We start from the raw sequence: 17,789 nt of genomic DNA on the forward strand, positions 1-17,789 counted from the left end.
TTGGTTACGTTTGATCTGTAGAGAAATGTTTGCCATGATAGGATTTTAACCTTTAATTCTTATCTAATGCAGAAAATGTTGCAATAACCCTAACATTTCCCCAATATTTTATGGGTCGAAATATGGTGAATAGCCATTTCAACTATTACGAACAGTAGCCTATCAATTCGGATCAAGTTGTAGAAATAGGTGAACCTTTCCTTATTTGAAGAATTAGAAGCTTCAAGCTTGCTTTCTTTAGCCCTGCCTGATTAACAATTGCTGAGCCTACTAGACAGGACTACACCATTCTGATTCCCCATGAGGGGACTGCTTTTATCTAGCATCCTTATGGACATCCATCCATCTCATTGGTGGACATATATTTTGATGTTCTCTGTGTTTTTCTCTTTCTTCCAGTGTGTCTGTGTATATCTCGCTCAGTCTCTCTACCTGCCTATATCTTCGACACACTCTGACAGGGCAACGCAGCCTCTAAATCCCCATGCAGTCTTCCTGCTGATCTGAGGGCACTATACCATAGCTACTGTCTGCCCAGGCTGTTCTGTTCCCATCATGGAAGATGAAATAATACTCATACAGAATACGTAAAACTGAACACCTGCCCCCCCCCCCAACAACTGCCCGGCCACAAGCACCTACTGTACATCAAAACTGTATAATGGTATGGAGTGGCACAGAACACCCACTCCACTCAGCTTCTGAATAGACAGGAGTCAGGATGGATCAACTGTAGCCATAGTCCAACCCTCAGCAACTGAATAATGTAAGTTCAGAATCCAGCAAACACAGCTACACGTACAGTATAGGTTATACAGAATCACATAAAAGTTCTTTCAAATAGGAGACTAACCATAGTTGTGTTTTAAAAGGCCTGTGTCAACAGTACTGAGAGCAGACAAAAACATAGGGGGCATTTAGCAGAGGAAATGTCATTTTCCAAGGTTATTTATTTAGTTTTATCATGTAAGAAAATAAGACAAAGCAACATTGTTCTACTTCTTACATTTTTCTTTTCAATGGCACACAAGGTGAAATTCGTACACAGTTGGCCAAAACAAAACAACCAATAAGATAGGAATGATATTCAGTAGCACTGTACTTAAACATTTTATAATCTTCTTTTAAATATCTCTGGACAACACCAATGAATGGGAAAACTAGAGCGTGACTGAGCATTTTAACAATGGTACAACTTGGTTGTAGTGTTTTAACATATTGTAAGCATAGGCTTGATTTGCAAAGCTTAAAATGTGTTCAAACAAAATAGCTTTTCCCATGAGCTACATTATATCAAATGTCTATAAACGTCAACATATATGTGTTGCTACCTAATGATGACAGAGAGTCAGAGCTAACAATGTACAGATGAGGAAATGACAGGTATCGACACACTAAGCGCTGGACAGTGACAATGTGCCTTGAACCAATGTTAAATGAGAACCTCCGAGTTGAATCATCCATTCTCACGTTCTAATTTTGGGTTTGAGTAAGGCCTTTTTGAACAAAAACTAATCTGAAATTGACGAACAAAACACACCAAAAGAGTTGGCATTTTCGCAGAAAAAAATCGAATTAACTGGTAAACCACAAGCGTCTTAAGCCACATTATTTTCTGTGAATAAATTCTATTATTTTATCATTAACATCATTCGTAGTTCTCTCTTAAGGCTTGGAATGGGTCCCCACAGTTGTAGTGCTTGGCTGAACTACAAACGGTTTATAGGATAGTACAGACCAGCAACATCAAACAAAATAAATCACAAGTAGTTGCACTGCATTTACAGAAATGGTCTCTTAATACATTTTGGCATTCAAATATTGGTGGATTAAAAAAAGTATACTTTCTGATTCGTAGCCTATGGTTTGCATTAAAGGTCAGTACATTCTCCCCACAGTTGATGGATGGAAGGAAGACTTGCATGAGTTCACATTTGATCTTTTTTCTCCCCATTAAGCAGAATATTGAGAAGGTAAGAAGGTACCGGGATGTTTAAAAGGCTTGGAGTTAGAGGACTTCGGGAAGGAACTGTGAATACTTACTGAGATAAATTACACAGTTAAGAGAGTATAGGATAGTGTCCACGGTGACTGGATGAAATGTAAAATTAGACAATACAATAGCACACATAGCTCCTTTATGTTGCTCTGCACAGACAGAGTTTGCCAGTCCCTCTTAATCTCTTGGCCTCTATATAAAATAGAGCTCTAGTGCCCTCTCCAGGCCTGAAGGGTCTTTGCTGGAACCTGCGAGTCACACCCCACGCCTTGTCCAGACACTACCCCATCACTTTAATCACAGAGCCCACTTGGATGCTACGTGGCAAAATATGTGCACAGATCACACATACACAGAGATCAACAACTGATAAGACATCATAGGAAGACAGGAAAGAGTGAATGAGGCTGGCATCAGATGTTAGCAGATTTGTTCTCATACTACATCGCACGACTGTCCTATGCCTACCTTTTACATACCGCTTCTACCTCAGGTAAGAAACACAAGTAAAATGTGAAAGTGGCATGCAAATAAGAGGAATAGAGGTTTTTCTTTTTTCCCCAGCCACCACCAGTGTCCAATGGCTTCTCTCTCTCCCTGGAGTAGGTTTGGTCAATGTACAGTCATTTAAACACATTGTAACACTGAATTAAAATCTTTCCCCTCGGCTTCTTCACACGGCTCCTACACAGCACACACATTCTCTCGTACTTGCACATACAATCATTTTACCTAAAAATGCCTTGGATGATCATTTCCAGGAAGTAAATTTACATTTTTGCTTTGCCTTCTCTCATCACTGTTAAATCACATCTAAGCTCCGTTAATGCATCCACAGCACGGGCCAATACGCCACTCTACATAAACAGCACATGGAAGGGCACCGGGTGACACAGAGTGAATAAAGAGAAGCTTTGCCTGCAAAGCTTGGGAAGGAAGGAGGAACACATTTGGTGAAAATAACAGTAGTTTGACGTGATAAAGATAGCTTACTCAGAATGGTCTGTATGACACATGGTTTGTTAGTGTTCTTGTTTCTTCTGATTCTTGGGATTGCAGGTCAACATGCTGACATAACCAGTCAGACTGGCAATCCCTTACTTTCCTCTCTGCATGGAAAAAAATAGGATAGGGTGTCCCAAAAGTAGGCTAAAGTTTCAGGTGTTGACAAGACCTACTTTAACAGCAAGCTAGTAGTGTTTAGTCTGCCCTCATAGACCCTTGGGTAAAGCAGCCTTAACAATAAAAGCAGGTATACAGTTACAATTAAAACGTTTCACAGAGCACTTGAGTAAACAATATCACTGGAATGATGAAAAAAAGGTGGACAAACAAAATAACTGCCAAGAATTGTATGTGTTAATAATAAGTAACAGGACACCTGCCATTTTCTTTACTTCGGTATTATCACTGGCGCACAAGATATCTGGCCATTTAGCCTGTCCAGGGTTGTGCCCTCTAAGGAATGGAGGGGAGGGGAGAGGAAGAGGAGATGAGGGCTGGCTGGGGTGAGTTCTCCAGTGGCAATAATAGTGGAGGATGGGGGGTTGTTACTCCCTCTTGTCCGCTGCTTTGGCCTGCTCCCTCTGGATCATACAGCGACGCACAATGCTGTCGAAACTCCCCAGGTAGAACAGAGCAATGGTCCGGAACAGCCCCATGGTTACAATCTGCACAGAGATCAGAGGCCACATTAACAATTTGGGCTCTAGACAGTAAGACAGTTTTGGGACAATCTATTATTATGTTATAACCATAAAATTGTCATATTTCTAGCTCTATGGTTACAATATATGTGTAATAGATACAAAATGGCTTTGGTAAGTTGATAGTTAAGGTTCAGTTAACACATGTTTAGGAAAATAGTAATATTTGGGGTGTGTTGTAGTGAGACAGTGACAGTGTTGTTCCTGTCGTGTAGTTACCTGCTGGAGGCCCTCTGTGATGGAGGTGACAGGTGACATTCCACAGGTGAGAGCTGAGAGCATGTAGCCGTCAGGCCCCACAGAGCTGTTAAAGTTCCCCTGCTGTGGGGGGCACAAAGACATGACCGTCAGAAAAACTGCTCTATCACACTTTTAGAGAGCAAATTTCTCTGTGTTTCTGACTAGAAGTTATTTATTGATGAAGGTTTTTATGTAGGCCTGAGGCCTGGTGAATTTCATAGTGACATTTGCTGAGAATGCAATGTCTTACCACTGCATCCTTGACAACGATCTTAGCCACCTGCTCCGGCTGAGTCACCCCAGATGTCTCAGAGATCAGCCTAGTCTCTAAAGGCTATGGAAGGACAGAGACAAAATATAACTTGAGGCGTTAGAATAAAATACAAAATATGAGAGCGTTTACACTTTCCCCTTTTCCTGAGGAGACTCACCTTTGTCCTATTCTCCTCTGCTAGTCCTGGAGTGTCAGTGTCAGGGGGGTAGGCCACCGTTACATAAATGTTATATGGCTTCATCTGCAGGGACGAGTAGAGGAAAGAGTGCTCTCAGCCTTAAAAAGACTTATCCAAATTTTATGTTGAGAATTTGACCCATTGGCCCCCAATGTGGGCAGGAAAAGGAACAATTGGATACTACTCACCTCCATCTGCAGGGACTCAGCCAGCCCACGCAGGGCAAATTTGGATGGAGAGTAGGCTGTGTAGCCGAACAGGCCGATCTGGCCAGCCTGGGAGGAGATAAACAGTATGCGTCCCATCCTACGCTCCTTCATTGTGGTGATTACAGCCCGTGTGGGATACACACTGCCCAGGTAGTTCACCTCCATCATACTCTGTTATAGACAAGGGAAGGATCACAAAAAGTAATGAATGTATTATTATTAATAAAAAAGGTATATTACTACTCAGACTGAATAATATACATACTATCAAAGAGTATTCACTTGAGAAAAAACAGCCTCCTAACATGGTAATTGTTATATTTCTGAGCAGTTTCCATGGTAATAGCGTTTCTATGGGGTGAGGTCTAATGACTTCAGACCCTTAACGAGGCATGTGACCAGCATTGGAATGCCAGGATGAGAAGGAACTAGCTAGCAGCACCAGCACAGCCTAGCTCCCTCCAGGAAATCTAATTAAGTACATTAAATACATTAGGGTGTGGGGAACACACACACACACACACATTCACATTTTCCATTGGTCATGATTATTATCTTAGTATCAGAATAACCCCTTCATGCACACACACTCGCAATGTGTACACACAACCTAATTTCCCTGGGTCATTATTGCGGTATTGGTACCATCCCTTCACTGTCAGAGAGTGAAGAAACCAGCCACCTCTTCAGCCTGGAATTAAACCTCTCTCTCATTCTTCCACTGCAATTAAATCTACAGCAGACCTAGACTGCAACCAAATCTAACCTTCTGGCTCACTAGCTACCTCTAAACTGAAAACTGAACCCTTGGTTCCACCTTGGACAGACATCAAACCCTTTGAATCTTCAATCTGGGAAACATCTTGTCTCATTGCCTATTCAGAGTTAGTTTCAAATTATGTTAATTTTGGCACAACATCAAGGTTTTCTGAGGCACACACTAAGGAGTTGGGTTTCTGCATTCTCCCTTCCAGACCTGTCGGTCTATTCCCCTCATTAGTTACAGTACTTACTCTGAAGCGCTCCACCTCCACCTCCTCAAACTTTCCAGAGAAGGACGTCCCAGCACAGTTCACCAACATGTCCACCGGACCAAGCTTTTCTTGGCACTAGATGGATGAAATTATATTGATATTGTTACTTGCAGAGAATTATTATAAAAGTTAGGAATTGATATGATGGAAAAGGCCCCTATCACTTGTGATTTACCTGCTTAATCACACTTTCCACCTGTCTGTAGTCCTTGGACACGTCAACTGATATGCAGAGCACCACCTGAGTGGAAGAGGAATACAAATACCAAAACAGTCAGCGGTCAAGTGAGTTGCTAATGAGATCATCCAGGTCAACATTCAATGATTTGCTTGCATCCCCCCAAAAAGCAAACAAAAAAAAACATTGTCTTTCTTCCACGTTGTCCCAAAACATGTACTGTAGCAACGATATACATACCTGCTTGTCATTAATGGCACATTTCTCCACTTCTTTTTTCGCTTGAACCAATTTACTCTAAAGGAAATTAAAGAATGATTGATAAATGTGCTGACTGAGTGATGCTCTGAAAAATATATATATACACAATACACTTCAAAAGTTTGGGGTCACTTCGAAATTTCCTTGTTTTTGAAAGAAAAGCTATTTTTTTGTCCATTAAAATAACACCAAATTGATCAGAAATACAGTGTAGATATTGTTAATGTTGTAAATGAATATTGTAGCTGGAAACGGTAGTTTTTTAAATGGAATATCTACATAGGCGTACAAAGGCCCATTATCAGCCACCATCACTCCTGTGTTCCAACAGATGCCTCACAAGTCATAAACTGGCAGCTTCATTAATTAGTACCTGCAAAACACCAGTCTCAACGTCAACAGTGAAGATGCGACTCGGGATGCTGGCCTTCTAGGCAGAGTTGCAAAGAAAAAGCCATATCTCAGACTGGCCAATAAAAATAAAATATTAAGATGTGCAAAATAACACAGACAGTGGGCAGAGGAACTCTGCCTAGAAGGCCAGCATCTCGGAGTCGCCTCTTCACTCTTGATGTTGAGACTGGTGTTTTGCGGGTACTATTTAATGAGCTGCCAGTTGAGGACTTGTGAGGTGTCTGTTTCTCAAACTAGACACTCTAATGTACTTGTCCTCTTGCTCAGTTGTGCACCGGAGCCTCCCACTCCTCTTTCTACTCTGGTTAGAGACAGTTTGCACAGTTCTGTGAATGGAGTGCTACATAGCGTTGTATGAGATCTTCAGTTTCTTCATAATTTCTCACATGGATTAGCCTTCATTTCTCAGAACAAGAATAGACTGATGAGTTTCAGAAGAAAGTTATTTGTTTCTGGACATTTTGAGCCTGTAATCAAACCCACAAATGCTGATGCCCCAGATATTCAACTAGTCTAAAGAAGGCCAGTTTTATTGCTTCTTTAATCAGAACAACAGTTTTCAGCTGTGCTAACATAATTGCAAAAGGGTTTTCTAATGTTCAATTAGCCTTTTAAAATTATAAACGTGGATTAGCTGACACAACGTGCCATTGGAACACAGGCGTGATTGTTGCTGATAAAGGGCCTCTATACGCCTATGTAGATATTCCATAAAAATTCTGCCGTTTCCAGCTACAATAGTCATGTATAACATTAACAATTTCTACACTGTATTTCTGATCAATTTCATGTTATTTTAAATGGACACATTTTCTTTTGCTTTTCTTTCAAAAACAAGGACATTTCTAAGTGACCCCAAACTTTTTAACGGTAGTGTATATAATTATAAGAAGCATGGGTGCGCCTAAATTGGGAAATGTAGATGCACACAAAGACATTTTGGAGCACATTTTGTAGACGCACTAGTGTTCCTAAATAAAAAGTTCCAGGTCACAGCAACATATTTAGCCGCATATACAAGTAAAATGGTTGCACTGTAGAGCCCTGCAATGATGTTGATTTGAAGTGGATTTCTACTCACCTCATCTCTTGCCACTAGTGTGATGAAGGCTCCTTGTCTGTAGCACTCCATAGCGATGCTTTTCCCTATTCCACTGGAACCTCCAGTGACCTGTGGGTTGAAAGGTGGTGGTAGGTGAGAGAGGAGGGTCATTCCCTTTAAAAAGTTAAATACAAGGGATGGTCCCCTAGGGTCAAAGTCCAAGTTACAGTAAATACAGTAGGTCATTAGAATGTTGCTTTTTTCCCAAGTTAGTACATGTGTTTCTGCTAAAATGTGTAGTCATTTCTATGAAATTGAGTGTCATTGACTGGCTGGCCTACTTATTGCCATACTAGAGTTTTCACTTTAAGCTTGCAACACGTTGCAAAAGACAATACATTGTCAACTCTGTTACAAGCTGTTAATTGTGGGCGTGTCGTACTTGAAGATGATCTGCTGCGTGCAAGCGCCTTTACTTACGAAACACCTTCACCTGCAACACCCTATAAAATCTACGGTGCAATGGTTATGCAATGCAACGTAGCTAACATAGTACCTTGTTTCTAACTAGCACGTCTGAATATGATACCGTTGTCTAGTTAGGACAATGAGCACTTACCACGACGTGGGCCCCATTTAATTTGAGAGGTTTGGGGCTAATCAAAGGGGATATCATGTATAACAGCAACACGAAGGCAACGACGAATGCAACAACGACTAGAAGCATAATGAAAGGCAAAAGGAGCCACCAGGAACTGAAGAAAAGCCAATCCGTGATCGTTGAACTCAATTCTTCCTCAGAGGACATGGGTGAAGCTGGCAGTTCGGTTAGCTTCTAGACTCAGTAGGAGCGAATCGCGGGGGCTTGCCCTTGTCAAAAGGGGTGGCGATTAAACACAGAGGAGTTTTCTAGCAGTATATTTGGCAGCGTGTCAGCGGGTTTACTTCCAAGATAAAATGCCGTGGTGGACCTTGGATCTACGATATTTTCCTGCCTAGCTGCAATATGAACCAAAACAAGTCGTATTGTGCACTTTGAACGGATGCGACAATTTGACCACCGTTCTAGGTATTTGTAGTTTTTAAACCATGAAGCAAACTGCCACCTAACCGAGGTTTGCTCATATTAAGGACAGCACTTCCCAAAATGCAATGGTGTACTTCCTCATTGTTGGTGCACCCATTTTATTCTACCGACATAACAATCTCAATCGCCAGATCTTGATCTGTCAAATGAGATATTTGTTTATTTAACTAGGCAAATAGGTTAAGAACACAGTCTTATTTACAGTGACGGATATTGGCATTTGTAAAGATTAATTTGAATCCTCAACCTGGACCATGAGACAATACTTTTAATTAAAAAGTCAAAAGTTCTCAATATTACTTTTATTTACATATGCATGGGAAAGAACCATATACATTGACTTTTCAACTCACTGATATATACTGTATCATTCTCTACACTTTTATACTGAGTTAAAAAGATAAACACAAGATGTCCAACACTTTGAAAGATTTGTCTTCGGAATACAATCTCTATAAGATAAGAGTTTACATGAAATGTGCAAATATATTACATTTCAATACAACGATGACAAAACACAATATAGCTGTGCCTCTGGATATCAACTTCCACATTTTTAAATGAACCAAACAAAATAACAATGTATATGTTCTTACTACCTAAACTTGTTTCGGAAGGCACATGGTGCGCATTGCTACATCTTAAAATGTAGTACTGTAAGTTCAAGCGAGCTGCATTCCACCAATGCCATAACAAAAAAGGACATGACGCTGTTATGTGCCTAAAATGTCAATTTCAGGTTACCTCTACAATTCCATTCACAAAAGTATCAGCCCTGTTGTTTCTTCAGCACTGTTAGACAGTGTGACTGGATCTCCATAAGGCATCGCTTTTCAGTAGTTCATGTTGGGAAGATAAGCAATATGTAACAAGGAAATGTGGATGGTCAGGGGGAAAAGTACTGAATCCTAGTCTAGAAGGTGTCTGGTCCAGTACTTTTGGTGATCCTGAGAGTTTAATCAGAATGACAATGAACAAACCACAGAGTAGCCTTCTTGAGAAAAAAAAAGTACATATACACAATATGTCCCAAAGAAGTTTCCACCCCGATTGTTGTCGGTAGTTCTTTTAACCCTAGCCGAAGCCCCACAAATATCTTGTGCATGTAGAATGACATACATTTGCAGTGCTTCAGCTACCCAAACCCATGTCTTTTACACCACCTTGAGATTACAAAGGCCTTTGAAAGTACAAATGGCATGCATTGTAAGTTTCATTCTCTCCAGACCAAAGAGCCATACATCTCCATAAAGTATCTACTATAAAATGAGTTCTCTCTTGTGTACAAAAATAAGTAGAGTATATGGGTGCTTACAATGACAAGTGAGGTGCAATTTGATTGATGGCAAGTGGTACTTGAAAACTGAGCGTAGATATTTATTGGGGAAGTTAGATAAGCACTCTGCACAATAAGCAGCATCTTAATTTGGTTAACAAGCTTGTATCGGTAACTCGAATCAAACTCCCATTGACTTCAAAGCATGACATATGCAAATGTTTGAGTTGAGCATTGTTCTCAAGTTAGGATTCGGGCCAAGATGCTGCTAAACAGATTTCACAGAACATATGCCTATGTAACACCAAGGTTCTTAATTTCCATGCAGCGTTCCATCCACCAATCAAGTCTACCTCAGACATCTTGCAGCAGTGAAGTGATCCGTAATTCTTTGGACATGGGGGGGCATCTAAGAAAATATCCACCTTTGTTTAACCCCTTATGTGGCCAATAGTCAAGCTCAGTAGAGCCATAGAAATTGACTTAAATGGGGATATCGGTTCTAGTAATTCTATGAGTAGAGCAGTCATGTGGCACACTTCTGATGAGCCAACAGAGCATAAAGGGGAGAATGAACACTTTGATACAATCATAATTTGGTTTTGGTAAAAAAAAAAAAAAAGCCACATTTAGCCCTCCTGTCCAAAGTCATCTGTGAATTTTCTCAGTTTGTCCAAATCATGATCATTGACAGTTGGCTTCGTGCTGGACAGGGACCTCAGCATGTCAGACTACAAAGAATAAAGAGAGACATGATCAAGCGTTATTCAACAGTCTTGTTTTCCCAAAAACATTACCATTGAGAAAGAGAAACAGATAATTTTGCACACTCACCATACAAACGACTGGCTCACACAGCTTTTCCCCAGGGACCTCCATCCATGTCATCTCGACGCCGTTCGGGTCTCCCGGGGAGCACGGGGTCAAAAAGTCATCTACCAGGATTTTGGGGTTGTCTCTCAATGGCCCTCGTACCTTCAATAACAAACACAATTTATTGTGTTAAAAATAACAAAACTCAATAGAACAATGGCATAACTTGATATAAAGATTAACACTGAAGAATACACAGACGTTGTTAACTGGTTGTCAATATGGCGACGTACCCGTTTGAAGTGAGTGGCTGATTGAACTTTCCTGACGGGCTGCATAAGCGCATCTCTGACGATGACGCTGATGTCGGCCCCCGAGTACCCGTCTGTCTTCTTTCCGAGGGTGACAAAGTCAGAGTCGTTGAGGCTGGTGGGGGTGGTGCCTAGGTGGAGCTTGAACATGAAGGTGCGGGCGTGTTCCTCTGGCAGGGGGATGTAGATCCTCTTCTCAAACCTGAGATAAAAGTTCCAATGCAGTTATCTCAATATCAAATCATTTCTGGGTAACAACTAAGTACCTCACTGTGATTGGTCAAAAATGTCTTATTAGCAAAGAGCAATTTCTCAAGCAAGAATTTTGCTAGGACTGTCTGGGAGTGGTCTGAGTGGAGAGAAGGGCAGTTGGTGGTTCTGACATTTTGTCAGTCAGTTATTGCCATGGAAAAGACTGCCGGTCACACGATAATTGACCATTAATTAACAAACATGTTTAGCATCTCCGGGCCTCCACACATACAAGCTGCTGATGTGCGCCCTTGGTATCGTCTATATTTCAAAAAGTCTAATAAATCAGTTAAATATACACCATCACAATAAATCCATTACTTTAGGTAGGTCTAAAGAAACATTATGATATGAAGAAAATGGATTTCAGAAGAACAGAATATGAGTTGGCCTGCTGCATGTTATCTGGCTATGCGCCATGCCATAGGCTTGTTCATTTAGCAGACAGGATATGCTTATAAGTCCAGTGCCATTATTTTATATTATATGATTTCATAGTAAGAAGAATCCAAAGGAAAGGAGTAGGTGGCCAGTACATTGCAATAAACTTGACTCAACTACTAACAGAATACATTTACAAAATAATGCATATGGGAACAGCCAGCATAGTGCATCAGGACGCACAACTGCAATGCGTTTTGACTACTAGTCTTCCTCAGGCAGCATTCTGTGAGAAGAATATAACAGAACTTAGCTGAATAAAATAGAAAGGATATTTTTCTGATTCCAGAGCGAGAGTGTGCATACAAAGTGGCTAAGTTAAGCGTAAAAGTGAATATTTGAAACAGGTCCTATACGCTAGATTTACAGTTATTTGACAACTTCAGTTGTGAATGATACAAACCATAGAATTCCTTCGAAAATCAATATATTTGGGCTGCATGATGAGACTATAGGCTATTGAGGATATGAGAAAGTCGCAAAAAAAGCTGAAGCTCTGTTCCTTGCCTCAGGCTGCACATGCTGTTCTCTCATCAAGTGACCATACTTTCACCCATCAGACTATTCTCAATTGAATCTTGTCTTTACCAATATGTTAAATGAGTTTAGATTTAGAATGATCAAATGGGCAGGAACAGGGCAAGAGAAAAAAAAGACATGTAACCTATATGCACTTGAATAGCAAATGGAGGCCACATTCCCACTGGTTCGTTTCACTCATGTTGGGTAGGCTACTCCGGTTATTTCACAGTGGTACAGGTGATATTCCACCCAAACTCTGTATGCCATGAGCTCTCCAACTCTGTTCCTGCAGCTACCCAGTGCTTAATTTTGGAAACCAAGTGAAATATGTTCAGGAACATCAATAGAAACAGGTTTCATTAAACTGTTGACAGCTCCTCCCTCTGCGCGCTGGAGAACGGAATGAAGGAGAGGAGATGGAAATGCATGGCGGCGAGAAATTCTCTAGCTAAAAAGGTCATGTGTCAGGCTATTATAAAAAAATACCTATTTTATTGGGCACATACACATGGCTAGCAGATGTTAATGAGTATAGTGAAATGATTGTGCTTCTAGTTCCGACCGATCAACATCAAATACATTATAATTGTTGGCTAACTCTGAATTTGTTTAATTTAGGCTAGACCAATTATGCAATGAAAGATAGCTTTAAAAAAATGCAGGATTTAAGATAACATGCATATGGGTGTTTTGAATTAATCATCACCTTAGAAAGCACTGTCCATTTCGTTGCGTTAGGCTTTGAAACAACATCCACAACGACCATATTCTCCACTTCGTTTCAACCCGTTGTTGAACTTTTTTTTTCAAATGATCAATCACAGCAAGGTGAGTTTTAAAAGCACATACAAGTGTTTGATGTGATTTTCGATTTAATTTGCATTGATGTCAGAGTGGTTAGAGGGACAATAGAGCCCTGAGTACTAGGCCATTAGCGATCTGGGTACTATCTCCAGAGTGCATAAAAGGAGATTACCATGACTCAAATGTCGCATAGAATTTTACTGTGGTCATGACTGCCGGTAATGTGGTCACCGCAACAACCCTAGTGGGGAGGTGGAAAACTGAAAACTAGCTGTTATTGGTGGGTAGTTTGTATCTCCTTTTATTGTATTGGTCTATCAACGATTTACCGACTGGTGATGTCACCAGGCAGGCCAAAACTCCATCCAACCAAAACAGGCTGATATTTCAGGCAGTCTTTTCAAACAGCTCTTACACTAAAAGGTCCTTATCATAATGTTCACAATATTATTCCAACCTCATAGGTGTGGAAAAATATATAAAATCACAAGGAAATCACATACTCTACAGAAAGAAGAATACATTTACATCCCATACAGGGTAGATCTGAGCAGCAACACAAAGATAAGAAGCAGTGCTGCTGAGTCACAGTATTCTAACTTCAGAGATTTCACATTATTATTACCCAAACGAGTTAAAGCAGGGTGGTACATCTTACCATACATTTGTAAGGCTGTTGTGTCACAGTCAACCATAAAGAACAAGTTATTTGGTACACAGTTGAGAAGGTAGGCTAAGCCAGTAAGAATGTGTCATTACCGTCTTCTGATGGCAGAGTCCAATGTCCAAGGGATGTTGGTGGCCCCTAATACCAGTACCCCATCGTTGTCATTCCCCACTCCTGAGGAAGAATATCTTATTAAACTGGTTTTGAAATGTTAACTTAATATGACCAAAACACCAATACAGTCCACTATAATCTACATACACACACAAGTTTGGGTACACCTACTCATTCAAGGGTTTTTCTTTTTCAAGGGTTTTTCTTTTACTATTTTCTACATAGCAGAATAATAGTGAAGACATCAAAACAATTAAATAACACATTGAATCATGTAGTAACCCAATTTGAGATCTCAAAGTAGCCACCATTTGCCTTGACAGCTTTGCACACTCTTGGCATTCTCTAAACAAGCTTCATGAGATAGTCACATGGAATGCATTTCAATTAACAGGTGTGCCTTCTTAAAAAGTTACACTTCTTAATGTGTTTGACTCAATCAGTTGTGTTGTGACAAGGTAGGGGTGGTATACAGAAGATAGCCCTATTTGGTAAAAGACCAAGTCCATACTATGGCAATAATACCTCAAATAAGCAAAGAGAAATGACAGGCCATCAATACTTTAACACATAAAGGTCAGTCAATACGGAATATTAAGAACTATGAAAGTTTCTTCAAGTGCAGTCGCAAAACCCATCAAGCGCTGTGATGAAACTGTCTCTCCACAGGAAAGGAAGACCCAGAGTTACCTCTGCTGCAGAGGATAAGTTCATTAGAGTTACCAGCCTCAAATTACAGCCCAAATAAATACTTCAGAATTCAAGTAAAAGACACATCAACAGTTCAGAGGAGACTGCATGAGTCAGGCCTTCATGGTCAAATTGCTGCAAAGAAACCACTACAAAAAAGGACAATAAGAAGAGACTTGCTTGGGCCAAGACACACAAGCAATGGACATTAGACCGGTGGAAATCTGTCCTTTGGTCTGATGAGTCCAAATTTGACATTTTAGGTTCCAACCGCCATGTCTTAGTGAGACGCAGAATAGGTGAAAGGATGATCTCCACATGTGTGGTTCCCACCGTGAAGCATGGATGAGGAGGTGTGATGATGGTGGTGACAACGTCTGTGATTTATTTAGAATTCAAGGCACACTTGACCAGCATGGCTACCACAGCATTCTGCAGCGATATGTCATTCCATCTGGTTTGTGCTTAGTGGGACTATCATTTGTTTTTCAACAGGACAATGACCCAATACACCTCCAGGCTGTATAAGGGCTATTTGACCAAGAAGGAGAGTGGTGGAGTGCTGCATCAGATGACCTGGCCTCCACAATCACCCAACCTCAACCAAATTGAGATGGTTTAGGATGAGTTGGACTGCAGAGTGAAGGAAAAGCAGCCAACAAGTCCTCAGCATATGTGGGAACTCCTTCAAGACTGTTGGAAAAGCATTCCTCACAAAGCTGGTTGAGAGAATGCTAAGAGTGCGCAAAACTGTCATCAAGGCAATGGGTGGCTACTTTGAAGAATCAAAAATATAATTTAATTTCTTTAAACACTTTTTTGGTTACTAAACGATTCCATATGTGCCATTTCGTAGTTTTGATGTCTTCACTGTTACTCAACAATGTAGAAAATAGTTTTAAAATAAATGTTTAAAAAAAAAAAACATGAATGAGTAGGTGTCCAAACTTTTGACTGGTTGTGTGTTTGTGTGTGTGCACAATGCCTTCGGAAATTATTCAGACACTTTGACTTTTTCCACATTGTGACATTACTGCCTTACTCCAAAAATTGATTTAAAAAACAATTAAAATCCTCAGCAAGCTACACACAATACCCCATAATGACGAAGCGAAAACAGGTTTAGAAATGTAAGCAAATGTTTAAAATAAACAATTACCTTAATTACATAAGTATTCAGATCCTGAGCACAGATGCATCCTGTTTCCATTAATCATCCTTGAGATGTTCCTTCAACTTAATTGGAGTCTACCTGTGGTAAATTCAATTTATTGGACATGATTTTGAAAGTTTGGAACCAAGACTCTTCCTAGCTGGCCGCCCGGCCAAACTGAGAAATTGGGGGACTTTATCAGGGAGGTCACCAAGAACCCCATGTTCACTGACAGAGCTCCAGAGTTTCTCTGTGGAGATGGGAGAAACTTCCAGAAGGACAACCATCTCAGCAGTACATCACCAATCAGAACATTATGGTATAGCGGCCAGACAGAAGCCACTCCTCAGTAAAAGGCATGACAGTCCACTTGGAGTTTGCCAAAAAGCACCTAAAGACATAGACCATGAGAAAAAAGATTCTCTGGTCTGATGCAACCAAGATCAAACTCTTTGGCCTGAAGGCCAAGCATCACGTCTGGAGGAAACCTGGCACCATCCCTACGATGAAGCATGGTGGTGGCACATCATGCTGTGGGGATGTTTTTCAGCGGCAGGGACTGGAAGAGTAGTCAGGATTGAGGGAAAGATGAACGGAGCAAAGTACAGAGAGATCCTTGATGAAAACCTGCTCCAGAACACTAAGTACCTCAGACCTCAGACTGGGGGAGAAGGGCCAGGAAGCAGCAGCGACTCGATCAATAAAAAAAGTGGTCAGATGAAGCAGATGCTAAGCTACAGGACTGTTTTGCTAGCACAGACAGGAACTGCAACTGGATCCTGGACTTCCTGACAGGCCACCTCCAGGTGGAAAGGGTAACACTTCCACCACACTGATCCTCAACACAGGGGCCCCTCAGGGGTGCATGCTCAGTCCCCTCCTGTACTCCCTGTTCACGCATGACAGTACGGCCAGGCACAACTCCAACACCGTCAATAAGTTTTCCGATGACAACAGTGGTAGGCCTGATCACCTACAAGACAGCCTATAGGGGGGGTAGGTCAGAGACCTGGCCGTGTGGTGCCAGGACAACAACCTCTCCCTCAATGTGATCAAGACAAAAGGAGATGATTGTGGACTACAGGAAAAAGAGGACCGAGCACGCCCCCACTCTCATTAACGGGGCTGCAGTGGAGCAGGTTGAGAGCTTCAAGTTCCTTGGCGTTCACATCACCAACAAACTAACATGGTCCAAGCACACCAAGACAGTTGTGAAGAGGGCACGTCAGAACCTATTCCCCCTCAGGAGACTGAAAAGATTTTGCATGGGTCCTCAGATCCTCAAAAGGTTCTACAGCTGCACCATCGAGCTTCCTGCCATCCAGGACCTCTATACCAGGTGGTGTCAGAGGAAGGCCCTAAAAATGGTCAAAAACGGCAAGTGGTACCGGAGAGCCAAGTCTAGGTCCAAGAGGCTTCTAAAACAGCTTCTACCCCCCAGCCATAAGACTCCTGAACATCTAATCAAATGGTTACCCAGACTATCTGCATTGCCGCCCCCTCTTTTACGCCGCTGCTACTCTCTGTTGTTATCATCTATGCATAGTCACTTTAATCATGTACATATTACCTCGACTAACCGGTGCCCCCACACATTGACTCTGTACTTGTACCCCCCTGTATATAGTCTCGCTATTGTTATTTTACTGCTGCTCTTTAATTACTTGTTACTTTTATTTCTAATTCTTTTTTTAACTGCATTGTTGGTTACGGGCTCGTAAGTAAGCATTTCACTAACGTCTACTGTTGTATTCGGAAGGCTCACCTTCCAATAGGACAACAACCATAAGCACACAACCAAGACAAAGCAGGAGTGGCTTCAGGACAAATCTCTGAATGTCCTCAAGTAGCCCAGCCAGAGCCCAGACTTGAACCCGATCAAACATCTCTGGAGAGACCTGAAAATAGCTGTGCAGCAATGCTATCCATCCAACCTGACAGCGGTTGAGAGGATCTGCAGAGAAGAATGGGAGAAACTCCCCAAATACAGGTGTGCCAAGCTTATAGCGTCATACCAAAGAAGACTCAATGCTGTTATTGCTGCCAAAAGTGCATAAACAAAGTACTGAGTTAAAGGGTCTGAATACTTATGTAAATGTGACATTTCCATTTTTCATTTTTTTA

The 17,789-nt window shown here is 41.2% G+C and overlaps 2 protein-coding genes across 3 annotated transcripts in view; both read right to left on the minus strand.

Moving 5' to 3' along the window:
* Positions 1-932: 932 nt before the first annotated feature.
* Positions 933-8,582, minus strand: kdsr (3-ketodihydrosphingosine reductase). The gene is made up of 10 exons (XM_024435755.2): positions 8,155-8,582; positions 7,575-7,664; positions 6,059-6,115; positions 5,816-5,881; positions 5,620-5,715; positions 4,586-4,777; positions 4,377-4,460; positions 4,196-4,279; positions 3,925-4,026; positions 933-3,669 (listed from the first exon to the last, which is right to left on the minus strand). The coding sequence occupies exons 1-10, from the start codon at positions 8,341-8,343 to the stop codon at positions 3,550-3,552; spliced, it is 1,080 nt and encodes a 359-aa protein (XP_024291523.1). The 5' UTR covers positions 8,344-8,582; the 3' UTR covers positions 933-3,549.
* Positions 8,583-8,909: 327 nt separating this feature from the next.
* The window catches only part of LOC112260551 (vacuolar protein sorting-associated protein 4B), a 35,314-nt gene continuing 26,434 nt past the window's right edge, over positions 8,910-17,789 (minus strand). For both annotated transcript variants that reach the window (XM_024435753.2, XM_024435754.2), the window contains 4 exons: positions 13,801-13,882; positions 11,005-11,224; positions 10,733-10,873; positions 8,910-10,629 (listed from right to left, as the gene is read on the minus strand). In XM_024435753.2, coding sequence (XP_024291521.1) covers positions 10,528-10,629; positions 10,733-10,873; positions 11,005-11,224; positions 13,801-13,882 — 545 coding nt within the window. In that variant the 3' untranslated portion in view covers positions 8,910-10,527. The remainder of the gene's footprint in view (positions 10,630-10,732; positions 10,874-11,004; positions 11,225-13,800; positions 13,883-17,789) is intronic.

This window comes from Oncorhynchus tshawytscha, linkage group LG10 (assembly GCF_018296145.1).
Source record: "Oncorhynchus tshawytscha isolate Ot180627B linkage group LG10, Otsh_v2.0, whole genome shotgun sequence".
Lineage (NCBI taxonomy): Eukaryota > Metazoa > Chordata > Actinopteri > Salmoniformes > Salmonidae > Oncorhynchus > Oncorhynchus tshawytscha.

Coding starts and splice junctions, on each gene's coding strand:
- kdsr (XM_024435755.2), bottom strand. CDS start 8,343: ATGTCCTCTGAGGAAGAATTGAGTTCAACGATCACGGATTGGCTTTTC. Junction 4,778..5,619: donor TGGAGGTGGAGCGCTTCAGA/GTAAGTACTGTA, acceptor TGTCTATAACAG/AGTATGATGGAGGTGAACTA. Junction 4,027..4,195: donor TCGTTGTCAAGGATGCAGTG/GTAAGACATTGC, acceptor TGCCCCCCACAG/CAGGGGAACTTTAACAGCTC.